Source organism: Cydia splendana, chromosome 13 (assembly GCF_910591565.1).
Source record: "Cydia splendana chromosome 13, ilCydSple1.2, whole genome shotgun sequence".
Lineage (NCBI taxonomy): Eukaryota > Metazoa > Arthropoda > Insecta > Lepidoptera > Tortricidae > Cydia > Cydia splendana.
Genome location: NC_085972.1, coordinates 1,314,574 through 1,335,417, shown reverse-complemented (window position 1 = coordinate 1,335,417; position 20,844 = coordinate 1,314,574). Strand labels below are relative to the sequence as shown.

The 20,844-nt window shown below is 35.0% G+C and overlaps 2 protein-coding genes and 1 long non-coding RNA gene across 10 annotated transcripts in view; 2 read left to right on the top strand and 1 right to left on the bottom strand.

The window, feature by feature from the left end:
- LOC134796430 (uncharacterized) overlaps window positions 1–20,844 on the bottom strand; it is a 373,125-nt gene that overhangs the window by 62,101 nt on the left and 290,180 nt on the right. The window lies entirely within an intron of this gene.
- Window positions 1–20,844, top strand: part of LOC134796390 (UDP-xylose and UDP-N-acetylglucosamine transporter) — a 217,236-nt gene that overhangs the window by 101,327 nt on the left and 95,065 nt on the right. The window lies entirely within an intron of this gene.
- Window positions 1–20,844, top strand: part of LOC134796339 (calmodulin-binding transcription activator 2) — a 175,057-nt gene that overhangs the window by 114,161 nt on the left and 40,052 nt on the right. For all 8 annotated transcript variants that reach the window (XM_063768491.1, XM_063768489.1, XM_063768488.1 and 5 more), the window contains exon 4: window positions 7,802–7,937. In XM_063768491.1, the coding sequence (XP_063624561.1) occupies window positions 7,818–7,937 (120 nt within the window). In that variant the 5' untranslated portion in view covers window positions 7,802–7,817. The remainder of the gene's footprint in view (window positions 1–7,801; window positions 7,938–20,844) is intronic.

Below are 20,844 nucleotides of genomic sequence, written 5' to 3'. Positions count from 1 at the left end.
TGGGCATTTGTATATTTAAAGTCGTACCACCAACTTGCATTTTAGATTTTGAATTTTTATATTTTTTCGACTCAGAATCACGAGCTCTTTCGGTCCTAATACAAGAAAAAAAGTGTCCCCAAAATTTCATACAATTTTTTTTGTCCGTTTTGTTACGGTCATGGAAGGTTGTATTGAAAACCGTAACCAAACGGACCAAAAATTATGGGGACACTTTTTTCTCAGTAAAAATGGAAAAAGCTCGTCATTCTGAGTAGAAACAAAATAAAAATTCCCAATTCTAACACAAACATTTTGGTACAACTTCAAATATAAATGTTCAATTGCACCCCGTTAGTTACCTAACGCTAATTAAAAATTTATAAAAATCGTTTCGTCTGCCCGTTTTTTTGACATTTGGGGCAGTAATGTCGCGCCGCATTATCGCAGCTGTAATGCATGTGTAGTCTGAACATGAGCAATACCGTTAGGGGCCAACCTACCCATAATTCGTAGGGCGATTTGCCCGGCGCTGTTTGCTCCTGTCGGCCTATAGATTCGGGTTATTTGGCCAGCTTGATTTATGTAGGCCGTCCGTCTGTACGTTAGATTGGTTTCTATTAGCAATTGTGTAGCTTCCGTTTGAGAACCCAAGATTTGCCTTACATATATCTGATAATATATTCTTATATATGCATTTATCTTCCGTAACGTTTTAAGTATGGTTAGTTTTGACCTAAATAGCCAATTTTACAAATTTATATTCTAATCATTAAGTTCATCCCCTAACGAGGTTTTTTGAGCGTGGGACATGACACTCGTTAAAAATATTAGAAAATAAGAAAATTCATTTAAGCGTTTTCGAAATATTATCTCTTAAGTCCCAATTGCACTATCCAGGGTAAACCACTAACTCGGAGTTAACATTAACACAGAGCTAAATTGTACTCATAACTCTGGGTTTAACCGGTTAGCCCCGAGTTAGTGGTAAGCCCTGGATGGCGCAAGTGGCACTAAGGAGGTTAATAAGGGGCTGAAAGTTTTTAACGGAAACAATTTGATTAAGAAACGAAATTTCGTATACTTAGATCAAGAAAAGTCTGCAGCGATTTTGATAGCCTACGCAGTGCAAGTGTTATTTTAAACGTCAATCTTCTATACAATTATGACGTATGACTCTAGAAAGACACGATATTTGATAGGCGGAAACGTAAATATGTATAGCGTTTAAAAAAAATGAACTTTAACGACTGCTTATTAACACTTAAGTCTCTTTAGACTTTTTGGTATCTACAAGATGTATTATAATAAAATATGTTATTTTATTGGAAGCCCAACAGTTTCAACAAACAATATAGACTTAAAACTAGGATACAATTACGAAGCCAAATAACAGGTCTATACTGTAACTTTTAACTTAAAATAGCTCAATATTACTCAAAATATCTGAACAAAACCTCACTTCAACTACCAACCAGCACATACAACCGTTAATTGACAGCGGATCGATATCAACCGATTTGCCTTTTTAATTCCGATACCGACACTCGAAATGAAGCTCTGCTCGTTATCTACGCTGTGTCAAATTGACGTTTCGAGATGTTTTGTATAACGGAATTGTTAAATAGTGTTCGATGATTTGTTTTCGATTTTCGATATTCAGTTGTTTGGAAGATCGAATTTGTAGATTAACTCTTTAATGGGAATAAATGAAAAAATCCTCAATTAAAAGCCTCATCGACAATCTATTGTCCTAAAAATTCTGAACCGGAAAAAATAAGAAGATGATGAGGATGGTCCTTATTAAGACCGTTGACCTATACAGGGTTAAGGAGAAATAAATGAAGTTTGTGAGATTTTTTTGTAAAAAATGAAGAACTTTTTTTATTTATGTAGATGAAATTTTATATATCATCACAAAATATGTATATGCCAATAAAAATTTAGAGTTTGGACACAGTTCTGTTGTGATTTAGTTAAAACATCCCTCTAACAACATCATTTTTCGATGCCAATAACCTATAGAGAAACATTAAAATAAATACCTCTATTAAAAATAATTAATTAAATATTTGATCTGATTACAACTGTGACATCTCAATCACTGCTGGGCTTTTGAAAACTTTCAAAAAAATAGGTATTACGTTACGCTTCGAACTTGAGTCACTAAAACACTCATCGGCTAGTAAAAAACCAAAAAATTTCAAGAAAAATGGAAAGTCAACGTTTCAACCCAGTGACCATATTTATCACAACCCACTTAAATATTCCTCGCTGGCCGCGATTCCTTCCCGCGCAGTAAAACTCTCGTCCCGAAGGAAATCCGGAAAATTAATAAGATATGTACGTTGAGAATAAAATAGAAGTTTGGAAGCAAATTTATAGTAAAATGTCGCGGGATAAGGTCGTGAGGTGTTTAAGGAGAGATTTATGGTCTGGTGCTGGTGGTTTGAATGGATAATGATGGCACAGACGGAAAAAGAAGGTGTAACGTATGAATAAAAAATAGGTGGGATGAAATTGATGAAGACAATCTTAAAATTAGAAAAAAAAAATCGAGATCCATATTTCAAAGTTTCATTGGTAAAATAAGAACCGTCCATTAGAAAGTTAATAATTAAAATGTCCCGTCAAGGACCATGGAATAATACACTAAAATTATTCATCATTGTACAAAAAAAAATGTATACACCTTATACCGAGGTGTTAAAATATATTTTACAATGTCGGTGTCGCATTTCCTTAAAAGTACAAGCTAGAAAGTAAGAACATGCTAACAATCCATTACGATATACTATGTATACCTCGTATCTATACTTATATCTCATTGGAATTTGAACTCTGTTCCTTGAATATAAAGTTGGTCTTGGATAACTGAAATTAGAGGGTAAGAGGTTGTTCAATAACTTGATTATTCCTCTGTCGTGTTGGGTTAATTATGACTTAATTCTCTAATTATCGTGTCAACTACAAAGTGATTAACAATCTTCGCTTTAAGTGATAGTTTTTGAATAATTGGCTTCTTTTCTAGACTTTATAACGTTCATTAAAACAACATAGCAAGGATTTTATAATTTAATGTTAATATTTATGGTTTTTTGTTTGATATTTACATGTCATTTTGTAAAAGAATCTTTCTTACGAGTATAATCTTATTTGTGAGTACTTTTTTGCCAAGAAGGGATGTTCTTCTTATTATTCGCGTTTTATTATTGAAAAAATTATTATTTTACATTCAATTAAAAAAAATACTTACTTTAATTAAGTCTAAGTTGTATAAGTTACTTTCGTTTTACAGTTTTTAAACTCTTAAAGTGTTTGGTGCGTCGCTTTCTTTTATATTAAATTTCAATATATATGAAGTTAAAAATACTTCGAGCAAAATATTCACCCAAAATTACGCTCCGGCATTGAACTCAAAAACTTCGCGAGCTAACCAAAAAGTAAACCTACAAAATTGCACTTCACAAACTAAAACTTCTTTTCAGCGAAAGAAAAAACACTAATGGACTTTTCAAATGATTTTGATTTTTGCCTGCATCGCATGTTGGGTTCGCAATTATGGCTGCATCTGTAGTCGCGGGTGTCAGGCGATTGCTGGGTCGAATGCATTTAACTGTTCGCTTCTTTGCCATAAGGTATGAGCTTGTAGATTTAAAAACGTCGCCCTCTTTCATAAATGCTTTTGGTAATCTTTCTTGCAAGATATAAATGTAAATATAACGGATAAGAACAAACGAATTACAATTGAATTTTAGATTTGATGGCAGCTAGTAGATAAAAACATAAGAGTAATTATTTTGGTCATTCGTTTACGGCAGCTTTTATTTTTTGTCATTTGTGAATCTTCTCAAAATTGACGTGACGTGTTTTATTTATTGATAAGACGTGTTGGTGATCTTGAACAGTTCCTTTTTCTTATCTTTTTTTTTTGAATAAAAATATCATGCATCCTACATTTTCAAACAATAATTTCTCCATTTACTTTAGGCGTTCCTCAGGGTTCTATTCTTGGACCACCTTTTCTATTAACCTATAAGTAATAGCAATTTCAAGCCTTTAAATTGAATCTCAAACAATACAGGATTACTTGAACACACACAGGTAATTTCAGTCAGTTTGTAGAAACCATTATACTATTAACCTTTGTAAACAATGTGTTGTTGGAACATTAGTCGGTTGTTCCAAGAAATATCAAAAATTTAATTTAATGCTAAGTTAAAGACACAATAAGCTTTAAAGGTATATATTATGTTACAACGCCGAAGCCCTTTAAGGGTTTTACATATTATATTAGGTCATCCATGATACTTAAATTGAAGAATAAAGTAGACTTATTGAGCGCTCCGAGCTCAAAATAAGACAAATCTAATTCATCTACAAATCTATTTATATTTAAACTGATTGTGATTATTAATATTGGGTTCCCTAAAAAACGTTAATAATTTATTACATTTTATTTTTCTTACTTAATAATGATCTTTATTCTAATAGTAACTAAGTCAAGCACTTACACTCTTAAATATCCTGAATAATACGCTTTTATTAAGTAGGCTGCACTATCGATAGGGAACTACGTGAAAAGTTCGACAATCTGTTGATAAAATGTGAATCACATGACCTAAATTATCAATCCTCGTGTCGCCCAACTTTTTTTTGTCTACCGTAACAAATATTACGTAACAGGAATAATTAGCATTAAACATGCAAAGAATCCGCTGTCGTGCCGCAAAACCCATTACAGTAGTTTGGACCACAACAAAAATATTTGACTCCGTTCGTGTTATGTCTACATAACTCTTTTGCTTTCGATTGAGATATTTATTTGCTATTTTACAAGTTTGGTATGTTAGTGTTTATCGTTCCGCTTCGGTTGTAATTCCGACGATAAATATTGGGCGAAATGTAGGTAAAATTATCGTTAGAACTGATTTATCGCACTGTTGTCATGCAATAGGCAATCGGCAATGCAAAGTCGTGCAACCACTAGAAAGTTTTCGCTGTAGTTTTCGGCCTCATTAAGCGAAGTGGATCTCGATTTTAGTTTGCGCTTTACCAACTTTCTTTACACGTCGTAATGGATTGCTTCTAAAAACTACTTGATTTTCGCTCATGCAAATACTCCGTCGTTTCAAAACTTTACAGAATATCTTGTATAAGGCACTAACTTATGCCATTACAAAGTTATTTAAATAACGACTTAATCCACAAATGACCTAGTCGGCAAAACTATTTAGCCCGGAACAATAAACAAGCTAGGGAATGTTGCAGCAAATGAGGTGAAAACAAAAACGATGTTATTCAAATTCGAATATATTTCAATAATAAACAAGAATGCCCGAATATTCGCGTACACATTTAAATTAAGCTCTGGGAGGACAATAAAATTAAATTACGCGAACGGCGGGGACATGGCAAAGCAGGAATTACGAGAGGCACTGCTTTTTAATCTCCGTGCAGCAGACAAATAGGCCCCTATAAAGAGGGCTCCGGCCGCAGGCGATTTGTCAAGTAAACGAGCCTCGGCCTCTGATTTACCAAATAATTTTTCGCCAACTCTTTATGAGTGAGCGGAGGTTTTTGCATTTTCAACACGGTTTTACTATGCGATTATTCAACCCAACGGTGTTAAAAATTCCAGTTTTGCAAGCTAACGTTAGCACCAGGGACCGGTATAGGCTGACTATCAGCTATGAAATAATTATGGTCGGTTATGAAACGGGGTATGTGATGTAAAGTTTGTGATAAACAATCAAGAAGTAAGTATACTGATAAAATAATGTAAGCGATTTGTAATTTAAATATTTAGCGATATTGTTAATGTTGTATCAACATTGAAATTATCTATAATTTATTTTTAATATAAATATCCAAATCTAAACCCAAATATCTAAAAGTATTTCTGTAAGTACTCAGTAGGTACCGCTATTTCTTCGTAAAGTACCTACAAATTACTGTAACTGAACTGGAAATTTGAAAAAAAAAAACCAATATTATGTCATGGTATTTTTAGCGCTGTATTTAGATCCATTATATAGTATACCTGGCTTACACATTAACGCAGCATTTTAAGACTCTAAACTGAATATGAGTTTTTTGATGGCATCATAAAATTATATTGCGTTTATAATCGTAAAATTTCACAATCAAGAATTCTATAATCCAAAAAAGGGTCGGGAGGTTTCGGTAGATAACGCCTACGTAATCATTGTTCCATAAAAATAAATTTGTAGTATAATCTAAATGTGCAACGTACCGTATCCATCACTAGTATCTGGTGACGCGTCAAACGTAGCTCGACACACGTTGAAATACAAAAAAGCTGTACATCGTTGAGATTTATACGTTCAATACGCGATTTATTAGCAACAGGGACGTCATGAATCTGACGGGAGCCATGTTTGGCTGTGACGTCACGGGAAATATTGGCCTGTTAGCCTTTATATTGATGCGGGTTTATTGCAAGTGCTTGTGTGTTGTGGATCGGCCTTGTCCTGTCCTTGTCAAGTTACAGATCTAAAGTGTTTCCGTGTCAGCAGAACGCTCTTATTGTTAGTTTTATTTCTACTTTCCTATCGCCGAATATGTTATTGTTTGCCGAAAGTTCTTTTTGTATGGTATTTTGTTTACTATTGGTCTGTTTACTTCGAATCTTACAATTTATTTTTGTATAGGTACGGTTTTGTTAAAGGTCACTTTAGATAGTATTACAATAAAAGTTGCTTTCTAAGTAATTATATTTGAATTGAAATAGTTATACCTTCATTTATTATTGGGTCACCGTTGGAATATTTGTGTCCTGCATTTTATCATTTGTGTCCCGCATATATTTTCTTTACATTTTCTTTTTTTAGTGTGTTTTGATTGTGACTATATTACGTCACTAATTCATCCCTCTAATATTGAATAACGTCAGATTCATTCACACATTTATACTTCCAATAAAAAATATAATATATAAGTGGGTAAATATTTAAGTTCACAACAGAGCTAGAATATTATATTTTTTCTACATTATTCAGTGACATCACAGAAGTGTCCCAAGTTATAAAATCCTTCTTAGTTTGCGAATATGATAATCCAACTCTCTTTGAGAACATCCTAAATTATTCTTTCCTTTCTCAAAGTTGAACGTTAAATGGCTGTAGCAAGATTGAATTTGAAATGGTAAGATTGTAAGATATGAGTTGTTGTAAGTTTGGATCGGTCATGAACCCCTCGAAGTTAATGCCCACTTTACAACTCGCAATAAAGCCCCGCGGATACGATTTCTATAATAATTCAAATGATTTAAGCCGATTTGTTCTTTTATGACCACTGCCAGAACTTGCTATCTGGGTGAATTTGATAGCAGTTTATGTCAGTAGTGTATTTGATGTAAAAAAAGAAAAAAAAAATTAAGCACAATAAAATATCAGATAATTATGTTACTCTTTGCTACAGCTGCTCTAAAATTATTTGCAGAGCTTACAAAAAATAACGACTTACAGTTAGTTAGTACATAATACGCATGCGAGTAGTAGCATTATTGCAGCGTGACATTACTGTCGACTACATTATTGCCGCAAATGTCAAAATCAAAATTCCTGCCCTAATAAAACTTTAGACTATATTGCTTCAGAAAACGTCAAAAAGTCATTTCATCGAGACATTTATATACTAAATTTGACGTTTCCTGTAGCAGTGCTAGTGTAGTCTGAATCATAATGGTACCTTTAAAATGATGACGCTGAAGGTACTAATGATGGTGACAATACTGATGATACTAAAATACTGAGATTGTCAACGATGATTCTAAGTGTGATTTATCTTTTGTCCGCAGGCCAAAAAGCGGTTCAATGCTGCTATACAGCCGGAAGAAGGTACGCTACCGACGGGACGGCTACTGCTGGAAGAAACGGAAAGACGGGAAGACCACCAGGGAAGACCATATGAAACTGAAGGTCCAGGGGACTGAGGTAAGTGAAGAAACAATAGTAAGAATAATAAGTGCAAGAGACAAAAAATAAAGGCATTGACAATCAATTAGTGGTAAGGAAACAAAATTTCTCATACAACAACAAGTCTCAAGACTAAAAAGTTATTAGGTTTTTGATTGTTGAAGGTTGATATTAAAGATAAAAAAAAAACAACGGGTTGCACTCCGGGAGTGCCGACAGAAGTGAAAACTCAATGACTAGTCCAAAATGTCTGCGTATGTATAATTGACACATCCTCCTGTCTATTGAAAAACTTTAGTTCCGAAATTGCTGGTCAGTGAGCTTGTTTAAAATTCGAAATTCAAAATTGTAGCGTTAATTGTTTAAAATTCAAATAGAAATTGTAAAGTTACCTTGCAGACCTCGCATCTAAATATATTTGGTCATGATATTTTATTCACCAGTAAGTACTAGAGTTCACTTTTATTAGCGATTTCATCAAGATGTAGCTTTATTGAATTATATTTGAGTGATATAAAGTTAGAATGTAACTGTGAGATCCTCGTATTTCGACCCGTACAAGATTAGAATCTTTTTCATGTAATGTCATTGAGTTTTTCTTTATTGATTTAAATGCCATCTAAATGAGTGGCCATCTAAACCTTACGGTCACGTGATCGCCTTACGCTGTCTCGAGTTTATCATTTTTTCCCCACCTCAAAAAGCGCCCAGCGCCGCTAAAGAAGTTTTCACTTCAATCATTTTAAATAATTTACATTCATTTTTGTACTAAGCAAACACAGAATATACGATTTTATAAGTAATTGATAAGTTTAAAAAAGGTAAGATCCGAACTTGGAATCTTTTGGAAACAGTTTGTAGTAAAATAAGTACCTAACAATTATCCTATCTGTGCTTTATTATTAAAATAATAGGTATGTTATTACTTCTAAGTATATGTGACTTTGGGAGAAAAAGAAAACCGATTACAATTTTAAGGCGGATACATTTTGAATAAAATTGTATGCATTATCCTACTTAGCAGGGGATTTTCTTTAAATCCACAGTACAAAATTATGCAATTAGCATTTCAACTCGACATTCCACTAGCCAAAACACTTCACCGAAAAATGGTAACTAAAATTCACCATTAAATCTTTAAACACCCTGCCATGACATTACCTGGCATGTCGACAAATACGGGTAGACAGCTTTGAAAGGGAAATTATGAAAAGCGAAATTCTGCCACGGTAAACACACAAGTATCTACTTTTAAAAACTCATTCCATTATCTACCTTATTCTCATACAGCAAGATACATTCCTGAACGAGATTTTAAATGCAGATAGGATAAATGTGCTTAGCGAAGTAGAATTACAAAAAGCGAAGCGAAAAGCGAATGCGGTGCAAAAGGGATATGAAACGGAGTTTCAACGTTTGATTTGAGGTTTGGAAGATTTGTTGGTTTAGGAAGGTCGATTTCTTTTGTAAGGAAATCGATAGCTATTTGTGATATTTGTTTACTTGGCCTAGTTGTGGATATCGCAACTGATGAAATAAGTAAAGATCTGATATTGACGACGTTGGTGTAATAATGATTAAAAATTATAAGTAGTAGTAATTGTAAATGGGATCATGATGTTAATTGATAAAAGATATTTGATGTTCTTCTTCGGGCTTCAAAGTATCGCTATACCAACTTTCATCTATCGGTTTAGCGGCTTTAGCGTGAAGAGGTAAAAGGATTGATTGATGTCATTAAGCATCTCACGCGCACCAATAAGTCCGAACGAAATGCCTAATGACACAGCTCTGGAGGCCATTACGAACTTAATCTTGATGTTAAAATGATGTCGTTTTGTTATCATTCGTGCAAATAGTGCATTTCGCTTGTACTTGTTTGTAAGCGAATTATAACATAATGACATCACTTTGACATCAAAATGTAAGTCTGAATTAGCCTCGTTATTGCATTTCGCACACTTGCATCAGCGTAAGCAATCGTCAAACTCGTGTCAAAACCAAATAAAACCCCTATCAAATTGGTTCATCACAATCGGCTTCCTTGTTTTCGTTTTTTACAAATCAGTTGGTTTTTGCTTAACAAATCAAAATCAATTACCCTTATTAGGTTAACACCTAGTTAACCCTTCCATTGACGGGCTAAATAAATCCGTTCAATAGCCCGCACTAATTGATCTGTGGGCTTACAAGCTTCGCTGTAAAAGGACGTAGACGACGTGGATTTTCTTTTCAAATTCGCTATTTTGTAAAGCGGATGTATTGATGTGTGGAGCAGGTTAATGTATTAAATTTTGGGTTTAACAGAATGGTGATAAGTTACAGTGTGGATATGTGATGATTTAAACTTATCACTAAATATCATAATAACTCCATTGTAGAAAAGCTTGTAATAAATAACACATATTATATCCTTAGTTAAACATTTTAGTTTACTTACAAGAGTGGCGAAGTAATTAAACGGGATTGACTTTTAAGTGATGATTTTGATTGATAAACATTTAATAATTCATTTGGATTGGATTTGTTATGTCTAAAATGCGTACCGCGGTTTCTTGCGCCAGTATCTTCTCGTGGATGTGGTGTAGAGTTAGGAACTGGTGGTAATTTTTGACATTCATAAGTGCATTGTAATATGCATAAATACCCCGGCCACATACTCGACGAGTGGCATGGGAACTAGCAAGGAAAGTAGGCAGAGACTTAGTGTGGCCGCGCTACACGTCATCGGCCGCCATACTGCCCTGCATACTTCCCTCACTACTAATACGAATAAAGACTTTCACTTTCACTTACAGTATTTTTCTCGCTTGGTGTGGTGGACAACGTTGTGTTTCACCATGTAGCAAAGTTTGTTTGGCCCTCGTACCTTGAAACCCTTGCAACCCCCAAGATTCCACTTTTCAATTTTAAAATAATTCGCTTGCTTGGGTTTCAATAACTTACAATCACAAGTAACTATTACATTAATAATTGTGTGTTTTTAGTTTTTAAGATATATTTTGTAATAATATGTATGCTAGTTTTAAGGTATTTATCTATGGGCCAATAGTTGCCTGAAAATAAATATTTTCATTCATTCATTCATTCAATAATACACAATAGCTACCTACTAAATCTACCCCACATTGAACCATCAAACTGATAGATTGTTAGCTAAGCTAGATAATGTATTCCGATCGCATACAATCCGCGATACAGCGGCCCTTGAGCCCGCAAACCAATTAGCACGAGATTGGATAGATTTATTTATTTCGTCAATTTATCAATATTCGGGTCATTTCGAAATAGAACGTTCTTGGTTTCAAATACGTTAAAGGTAACATTCAGATTTAGACTGGGTTTTTTCATCGTTAGAGGATCTCGATGATTGTAGCAATATTTTAATAAATGTTTAATTGTATTATTCTATGTGTTTAAAATAAATGTTATAGTGTCATCTTGGTTTATTATTGCGTTGTAAATATTGTTTTGGTAGTCTTAATATTATTTGCAACGAATCCCTGCTGTTGAAAAGAGAAATAAACTATGTCCGTCTTGAAATTAACAATGGGCATAAGTAGTTTGAGTTCCGGGACAGGACATAAAATAGTTTTATCGTAGAAAATAAATAAAATAATATATTATCATTAACGAAATCGCGAGCATATTCAACATATTCACTGCCAGCGACCCGCTAGGCGGGTTCTCTGTTCGTAGGCGCTTTTCGCTACATACGGTTTTTCCTGTGTTATCGGCTACGCTCGTAGCGCGTAGCTCGCGCTGGCACTGACGGCTTGATTCGGAAAATGAATTAGATTTTTACTAAACTTCAACAAGTTACGATACGGATAATTTAAAGATATTTGTATGATAGATATGTCAAATTTGACGTTTCTGCGATTCTGGAGGTCCTCTTGAACGATTTCGACAAGTTATGACTTAGATATCCAAGTCACATCTAGTCAATAAGTAATGTAGATCTAGTTGATCTCTAAATCGTCTCAAGATCTTGTGATTATCTCGAAATCCGAATAGGCATGTGAATGTGTTAAGTTAATAGTTCGTTCGAAGAATTTGATCCCTAAGATTAAACATTCAACTGTTAAATCAAATTAGTTAATCATAATAGTACATTTCAATGCAAGTGGGGAAAGTATGTTATTATTTACGAGTCCAGAGATTACGAGAGAGACACGGGTCAAGTAAATAATAACACTTTCACACGTACATTGAACGCCGTTTTTTAATACATTTGCGAAAAAATCACAATAACACAAATATTGGTAACATGAGCATTGCACTTACAGTTACGAATTTTCCTTTGAACTTGAATGATATTGTATATTCAGCACTATAAACTACGCTCAGCGTTGATTTACATTGCCAAAATAATCACATTAACTCATTTCATACAAAAACACTCTTACAGTTGCAATTTAAGATAATTATTTTGATACAACTAATAAATATCTAGTGAAAATGGCGGGCGCCGGTTTTACTTTTTAATTTTTTCTGTTAACGTCAGCCAACGTGCCAATGATAGTTCCATTCAGCCAAATATTTTTTTTTTTGTGAAATATCGTATTTTATAATGTTTTATTTATATAATAACAAATAAATATTTACTTTATATCGTGTAACAATACTTTTTGTACGTAATAAATGTCTAATGGCAAAATAAAAATATATAAAGTTTTTGAACATCCAAATTCTTTGGTGTGGACGTATCGATTAAGGTCAGAATTAAATTTAAAATATCTAGAAAAGTAAAAAGCACTAGTTCGTAAAAAACAACTTTGTGAACGCTAAACAGCTACGTAAAGTAACACTTTTTGAGCAACTGAATTAAAAAAAATTTTTTAAACTCAATAGAACATTGTAAAAACTGACAAGCAATATTAAATGAAAGTCGGAAAGCGTTAGAATGAGGGCCGTTAATCAAAGTGGAACGTGAGACTTATGGGTCAATTTCACCAAACGAGTATTTTTGTCTAATTCCCATGGAATTTTAAAATACCAACATTACACAAAAAAAAATATGCTGATAATTTGATAAAAAATATAATAAACTTTAATTTTCTTATGGGGTAAAAATATTCATAAAACTATAAAAGTTATTTCAATTTAAAATTTTGGTCAGGGCACGGGAATTAGTGTGTCCATGGGAATTAGATTTTACTAGCACGGAAATTAGAACATGGCCCAGGAATTGTTTTCTTAACATATTTTGGTAGTTAAAACTATTATTTATGTATATTTTAATCTACAATAATATACTGCAACCATACTGAAGCGGCATCGAACATATTTACCTTCTTTAATTTTAGTTTCGGACGACAAATCTACGAAAGTATGATACACTAAAAACTACGTATTTGACTAATCGTTTCCTTTATTTTAATGGCAACTAATCTCTCTTTCTTAGTAAAATGTACATATTTCAAAACAATACTTTGAGTAGTTGCGTAAACTTGTCCGCCTTACATACAAAACTATTAATTAAAAAGTGTCATTATGTATCTGCATGTAGATAGGTACAAGGTGTATGATCTGGTATATGACCGTATAGGAAATGATACTAAGAAATAAATAGGGGCACAGTGAGAAGAAGTTATTGTGTAAGTTAATCTGAAGAAATCGAATATGCTGCCTTCATAAATTCATAACACAAAAAATTGTTTGACCACATATGAGGTAAGGTGGGGTAAACTATCACCATGCCAAATATCATCAAGATGATATTGGTTCAGCGGTTTAAGCGTGACAAGATAACAGACAGACAGACAGAGATACTTTCGCATTTATAATATAGTAAGAATAGGATATATTTAATTATTCTTGTATTAGAAAAGCTAATTTATAACAACTAATCTATTAAACGAGTAATTCTTGTATATATTTCGGGGATCTCGGAAACGGCTCTAACGATTTCGATGAAATTTGATCATATATGAGGGTTTTCTGGGGTGAAAAATCGATCTAGCTAGGTGTTATCTCTGGGAAAACGCGCATTTTTAGTTTTTAGGTAGGTATATGTTTTCCGAGCAAAGCTCGGTCTCCCAGATGTTCAAACTTTATACGGCATACGCTGTCAGCTGTCTAATTTACAAAAAAGAACATTGCAAATTTGATTCATTTTGTTTTATGTAACCTTAGGTACAGTTATTATAATATGTAATAATTCCAAAAATAGTTTTATGTTTATATAATATTTAAATTTTATAATATGATCAATGAATAAGGTAAGGTGGGACAAGACTAAGTAAGTACGAGGATTCCATACAAGTGAGTCTTACCCCGGTGTCGTCTTACCCCACCTTACCTTACGTATTGCAGGGTCCACCCTGTATGTACTATAGTACTTGTACTAAAAACCGTTCACAGATGTTTGTGCATTCTTTAAGATTTCCTTAAATGTAATACAAAGATATACGTCATATTGTTATTACATATAATATACATATATTCAATGCCAATATACATATATATGTAATAATAATATGACGTAAACATTGCCAATTAACTTACAGTGCCCCCAATAAAAGATTTGTTGACAATATATGTAATACTTTCTAATTCCCGTGCCACTTAATCAGCTGTTTTAGGTAAATATTCCATGGGAATTAGGGCACGGAAATTAGAATTCGTAATAAAAAAATTCGCCAAAAATTTAAATCGTGTTTGACCAACTGTTATGTTATCGCTTACATAAAGATACAAAAAGGGCTCCTAAATATGACAATTGTTATTGAAAAGCTATGTGGGAAATAAAATTTATAAGGGGCATCGAAATTAGAAAAAAATTGTCGCCCACCCGGATTCCGAAATAATTACGCGATTTGCTCGAACACGCCGCGGCTTGACGTACATCCGCTTGCTTTGAGAGATAGCCGAATACTGCCAGTACAGGTGAGGCGGGACACGAGGCGGTTCAAATACAAACGTCGGCTGTCAGAGCCCTTTGAGTTTTGCCGACGAAAATGTACTCGCGCGCTCGGACAAAATTTAAACATCGATCACGAGCTATTTACCACCATGAAGTTAATAGTGTATGTGCTCAGTGATAGTAAATATCATCTAGTTTAAGTATTTGATACTAAATTAGTGATACTAATGTACAATTTTTCGTAGGATTTTTCATTATGCTCAAAAGTAGATTCCGGACAGGGCACGGGAGTAGTAATTTGAGCCTTTATGTATTTTTAAGTGTACTCTAAAAACCAATTAATCAGTGAATTCATATGGAACTCGGTGTGAAAGTGTGACTTCTTTATGTAAAAAAAAAATGGTAAGTATTATCTGATGCTAACCCCCGATTTTCATCACGGACAGAAAAAAAATCGTGTTCAGAAATTGACCCTTATTGTACTTTATCTCTGCATCTCCGCTGCTGGCCTGGTGCCAGAATGCAAGTTTTGCTTATTGACGTATTGTTTAATGAAATACTTTGTTGCACTGTTTGGCCTAGTGTGAGTAAACAACTTTTATGTTGTTGAAAATAAAACCGGTACCTAACTTTACCCTTAAGCCTTAATTTATGGTTCCCTAGGTACTTGAGGTCCTCCAGTAATGAAAAACATTTTTACAGTACATATGGTCCTATTTTCCCGCACTAGTGCGTAATTAGCATTTAAAGGGCCATATGTACTGTAAAACGTTGTACGATACACGTGCGAACAGGTAATTTGCAGCTATTGTCGATTTAAAACACTCCCTTCGGTCGTGTTTTAATTTATCGCCACTCGTTTCGAATTTCCTCTTTTCGGCACTTGTATCGTAAATAACTATTTTATGAAGCGAAGGGATTATACAGATATGTATAGGTCATATCATAATAATGTACCTAGTGAATTTATTGATTAAGACAAATTTTCCGTATACTTTAGAATAGTGGGTAACTAAATACAAAATCTTACGATTAAATGTATGTATTTTTAAATCTCAGACTGATGAGATTAAGTAGATTTTATAACATTCTAATAAATTAGGTAGAGTCGGACCAAAAAAAGTCTGCAGCGGATTTGATAGCCACGCAGTGACAGTGTTATTTATACGTCATCATTTCATAGAAGTTTGTCGACGGCGTGGCCTATCAAATCCGCTGCAGACTATTCTTGGTCTGACTCTAAAAGCTCGGTGAAATAGGAAAGCATTGACATTTTCTTGCATATTATTCTACGTCTATTTAATTTAATTCAGGGAGTTGCACTGGCTCATTGTACTCCTCATATGTATTTATTTGCAAGGCACAACCCGCACTAACCTAACCTAATGACTCTTCATGAAAGTATTAAAACCACAGATAATCCAATCGCAGTAAATTCGTTTCACTAGGCCTCGGTTTATCAGAATGCACGCCACCTAGTGTTTTGTGTCGACATTAGCCTTTTGGAGACGTGCCAGTTGGTGCAAGGCACAAGTGTCAGCAGGTAAAGTAACTTGAACTTTTTAAATTGTCACGAAAAAATGTCATGTCCAATGGAAATAGTCATCATCATTGGCCACATCATCTGTTGTAGATGTTTGTTGCGGCGCTTGTGTGTTTATGGGGTCCCGCATCGCCGTTGATGGCTATAAAGTCCTATAGCAGCGCGGCATTTCTTGCCACATCGATCGCACACAAAACGCGAGTCCGCAGGAGGTGATAGAGCACGACGAAGACTTTTCCGCTTAAGGTTCTCCAGCCAGTCATCGTCATGCTTAGAAGTTCCAACTTGAATGTCATGACGCCACTCCGGTCTCATTTCGGCGTGTTTCTCCCAGCCCTCGGTGCGAATGCCAAAACTGTCCATGTCACGCTTACATGAGTCTTTAAACCGTAGAGTTGGGCGCCCTACAGGTCTTTTTACGTCCGCTGTCTGACCCATGGAAACAGTTACAGGAGGTAAGAGTTCGTAGGTATGATTTTTAAATTTGACACAATATTTCTTACAAAAATATTTAAAAAATAATTGTATTAGGTATACATAATAAAATGTATTTTCATGCACTAAAGCTCGGTTCCTATTGGGCAAAGACGTTTGATGTTTCACCAACCAAAATTGTAAAAATTGTACGAGTAATAATTTTAGACACGACAAGTACATAAGTCACCATTGCGACAAATAAAATGTTGGTAAATAAAAAAAGCATTTAACTGATTTGCGATACAGAAGTGATTCAATTATTGGAGCACTAAAAATGACGCAAAAAGTGGTTTACACCAAACACCGATACCGTTACAATTTCTTCCTTTTAAAAATCGCTTCCGCTCATGCCCTAGCCCGTCCCACCACTTGTTTATTGCCGCAAAAGCCCCGGGGATGTAAAGTGCCCCGAAAGCCACAATAAGATTACTCTTTGAAGATTATCCGCCGAGAAGCCAGGAATTTATAACAATTAAGAACATCGCCTTGTTTAAGACCGAGCGCTTGAGGTTGAGTGTTTAATTTGTTGTGTGACAGTTTTGGAACATAAATAAATAATCGCACAAGGAAGAATCTTATACGAAGAATTCTTTGACCTGTCTGGCCTAGTCGGTAGGGACTCTGCATATGAAGCCTATGGTTCCGTGTTCAAATCCCGGTACCTAGAGGCTGTTGTACTTTAACAAATTCATAAAAAGTGTAAGACAACGTTAGTCCTTGACGTTGAGATTTTGAAATTTGAAACATACATTTTTTTCCAGTATTACAATCTTAAATTTAGAAATATATTTGTTAATTCAACCTTGGAAGGGGCAAAAAAGGGTTCTACATAATTTACCGACTTTTCAAAGGCTAGTTTATTTTAAAACGAACTAAAACTTGGGCAGCTTTTATTTAAATAGACGCCTTGGAGCAAAGCAAAGCAGATGCTACCCAACGAAGCAAGCCTTAAATGTGGGCGTATATTGCTCGGAAACATGGCTTGCGGTGCGAGAGGACCTTGGACGGAGACCTTGGCAGGCTACATACCCTAGATATTCCTAGATAAGTGTTGTCAAAAATACCTGAGACCTTGGCAAATATGTCTTAGATATTCCTATAGATTAGTGTTGTCAAAAATATCTGGATCGAAGATGCAAGTGTAAGTAGCACGAAAAGTAAATATACTTTATTGCACCACAAAGGAAAACAAATAAAAAAATTACAATGTAAATAAAGCTATGTAGCAACAGGAGGTATTATCGCTGTAAGCGATGTCTTCCAGACAACCTTAGGACAGCAAGATATAAATACAGAAAGCTTTAGAATCGGGTGTTACATGAATAAAATAAAAAACAACGGGTTGCACTCCGGGAGTGCCGGCAGAAGTGAAAACTCAATGACATTGTAACAGTTTTTCGATCAGGTCACGTGTCCGTCTTACGAAGCGTCTTACGTCTTACGCTGTCGCGAGTTTAACATTTTTTCCCCATCACAAAAAGTGCACAGCGCCGCTAAAGAAGTTTTCACTTCAAAAACATATTACAATTTTCAAATGAAAGCGTACTTATGATTATATAGCGGCGGTTAGATTAACCTTGAACTAGTGTTAAACAAGTTTATCAAGATAAAACGTTAAAATATTATATAAATTCGACTCGAATAGAAAACCTGACTTATTTCGAAGATTAAAACGTGAAAACAAAGCACAATCAGATTTTAAAACAAAACTCGACAAAGATGTAACCATTCAAGATAACAGCGGACAGCGGAAGCACTTCCACCGGGTCTGTCTTGCATTGAGCAGAATAACTGTTGGCGTGGTGCCAGTGCACTTTCTGTTGTGCAAGCTATTCTGTATCTGGAGGTGAATTGAGTCTTGTTTGTACAGTGGTGAAATTAAAATAAATGATTTGTGTAGTTTTTTAGGGTTCCGTACCAAAAGGGTAAAAACGGGGCCGTATTACTAAGACTCCGATGTCCGTCCGTCCGTCCGTACGTCTGTCTGTCTGTCACCAGGCTATATCTTATGAACCGTGATAGGTAGGCAGTTGAAATTTTCCCAAATGATGTATTTCTGTGGCCGCTATAACAACAAATACTAAAAACAGAATAGGTATAATAAATATGTAAGTGGGGCTCCCATACCACAAACGTGATTTTTTTTGCCGTTTTTTGCGTAATGGTACGGAACCCTTAATGCGCGAGTCCGACTCGCATTTGGCCAGTTTTTTATATAGGAGGCAAACGATCATACGAATCGCCTTATAGTAAGTAAAATTACCGTTGCTCATTTACTAACTATAAGATGGTTTTCAAGATCGTATCGCTCCAGATATACCTACCAGGGGTCTACCGCGAAAACCGAAATTCGCAAATTGCAGCGATCTTTCTTTTTTCCTCCAATGAAGGCGTAGTTAGAGTTTTCGCGGTTATAGCCCAGTTCACTCCACAGTTTACCTGTGCGTAATTGTTCATTTATTGGAATCGTTTATAATTAGTCTTAAGATAGGCTACTATCGACAAACGAACACCTTAAAATTTTTTATGCAGTCAAAGTTTAATTATTACGTGAATTACTTTGACTTTGGTTCAGTTCAATGTTTTTAACTAGGTAAGTTGAGTTGGGTGTCGATAAGCCGCTAAGTTATGGGCCCATTCATCAACGCCGCGAGGTAAAAACAGATCCAGATCTTATTTGGATACGGGACTTTAGGGGTCGGTTACACTTACACCATGCATAATGTGTAAAAGCTAACTTATACATATGTATTTGTAGAATAAACTTTGATGTGTTCCGATATACAGAAGTAAATGTACTTACTGTACGGTGTACAGAAGAATTCTGAAAATATCATGGACGTATATGTAGAATAGCTAATGAAAGAGTGCTGCAGTTAGTAAATAAAGAGGTCGAGGTTTTAAAGACCGTCAAAAAACGCACGCTACAGTACCTTAGTCATATCATGCGAAACGAGAAGTAAGAACCCCTTCAACTCATTATCCAAGGAAAGATCCAAGGGAAAAGATCATCCGGACGAAGACGTAACTCATGGCTCAAATATATCCGAACATGGTTCAAACAGAGCACACGCTCATTATTCCGCGCAGCTGTGTCTAAAGCTCGTATAGCCCTCATGATAGCCGACCTCCGGGAGGAGATGGCACTGGAAGAAGAAGTGTTTCGATATAATAGTATGGTGGAAGCAATGGCAAAATTTTAGTTGTAAAAATAAAATGAGTGATTAGTGCATGCCAAATGACGTGAAAGTTGTGCATAAGATGCACGCCGACCACCAAGACGACGGTCAAGGGCTTCAAGATGGTGTCAAGACCAGTTCAAAAACATAAGTTTTTAAAATAAATCTGATTCGGGTTCCAGTACAAATGGGATTTTTTTTTATCATTTACACTAAAACTCACCAAACATAAGCCCTGCAAAAGTTACACGATTGGCGCCCAAACATAAGACCAATAGATCCAAGTGATCAACTCTAATCGGTCGTAGGGCGATAATACCCAATCAGCTAATACATAAGCAAGCCACATTACCGAGCAGTCGGCGGGGATCGTAAAAGCGACGTCTTTCGGTTCGATATTAAACGGTACAAGTTATAAGCGGGAGCGGTGGCTGGAGTGAAAAATAGTTTTTTAGTGTGGACGAAGACACGCTGTACTATTTCTCCATACAAATAATTTACACTCTCGCTAACGAGTTGGTCATCTCGTGGTAAGGTAGGGGTGATATTGAAAAAAAATTTTGGACATTGAGACACACAAACAAATTTTTTTTTTCAATATTTGCATTAATTCTTATCAAACTATGGTTTTCTTCTTACCGATTTATCCCAGGGCCCATCTTATGGGAAAGAGAGGAGAGGAAAGAGAGTAGGAGGGCGACGTCACGTAACCGCGTTTCCTACAAACGTATAAATAGTTTTACGCTTTATAGCCTTCATGAGTAGAAAGACGATCAAAAAGGCTTTAAACAGTGTAAGCTTTACTTCCATTGTACATCGTGAAAATATACAGAAAAGCATGAGGTACTAGAGCCTACT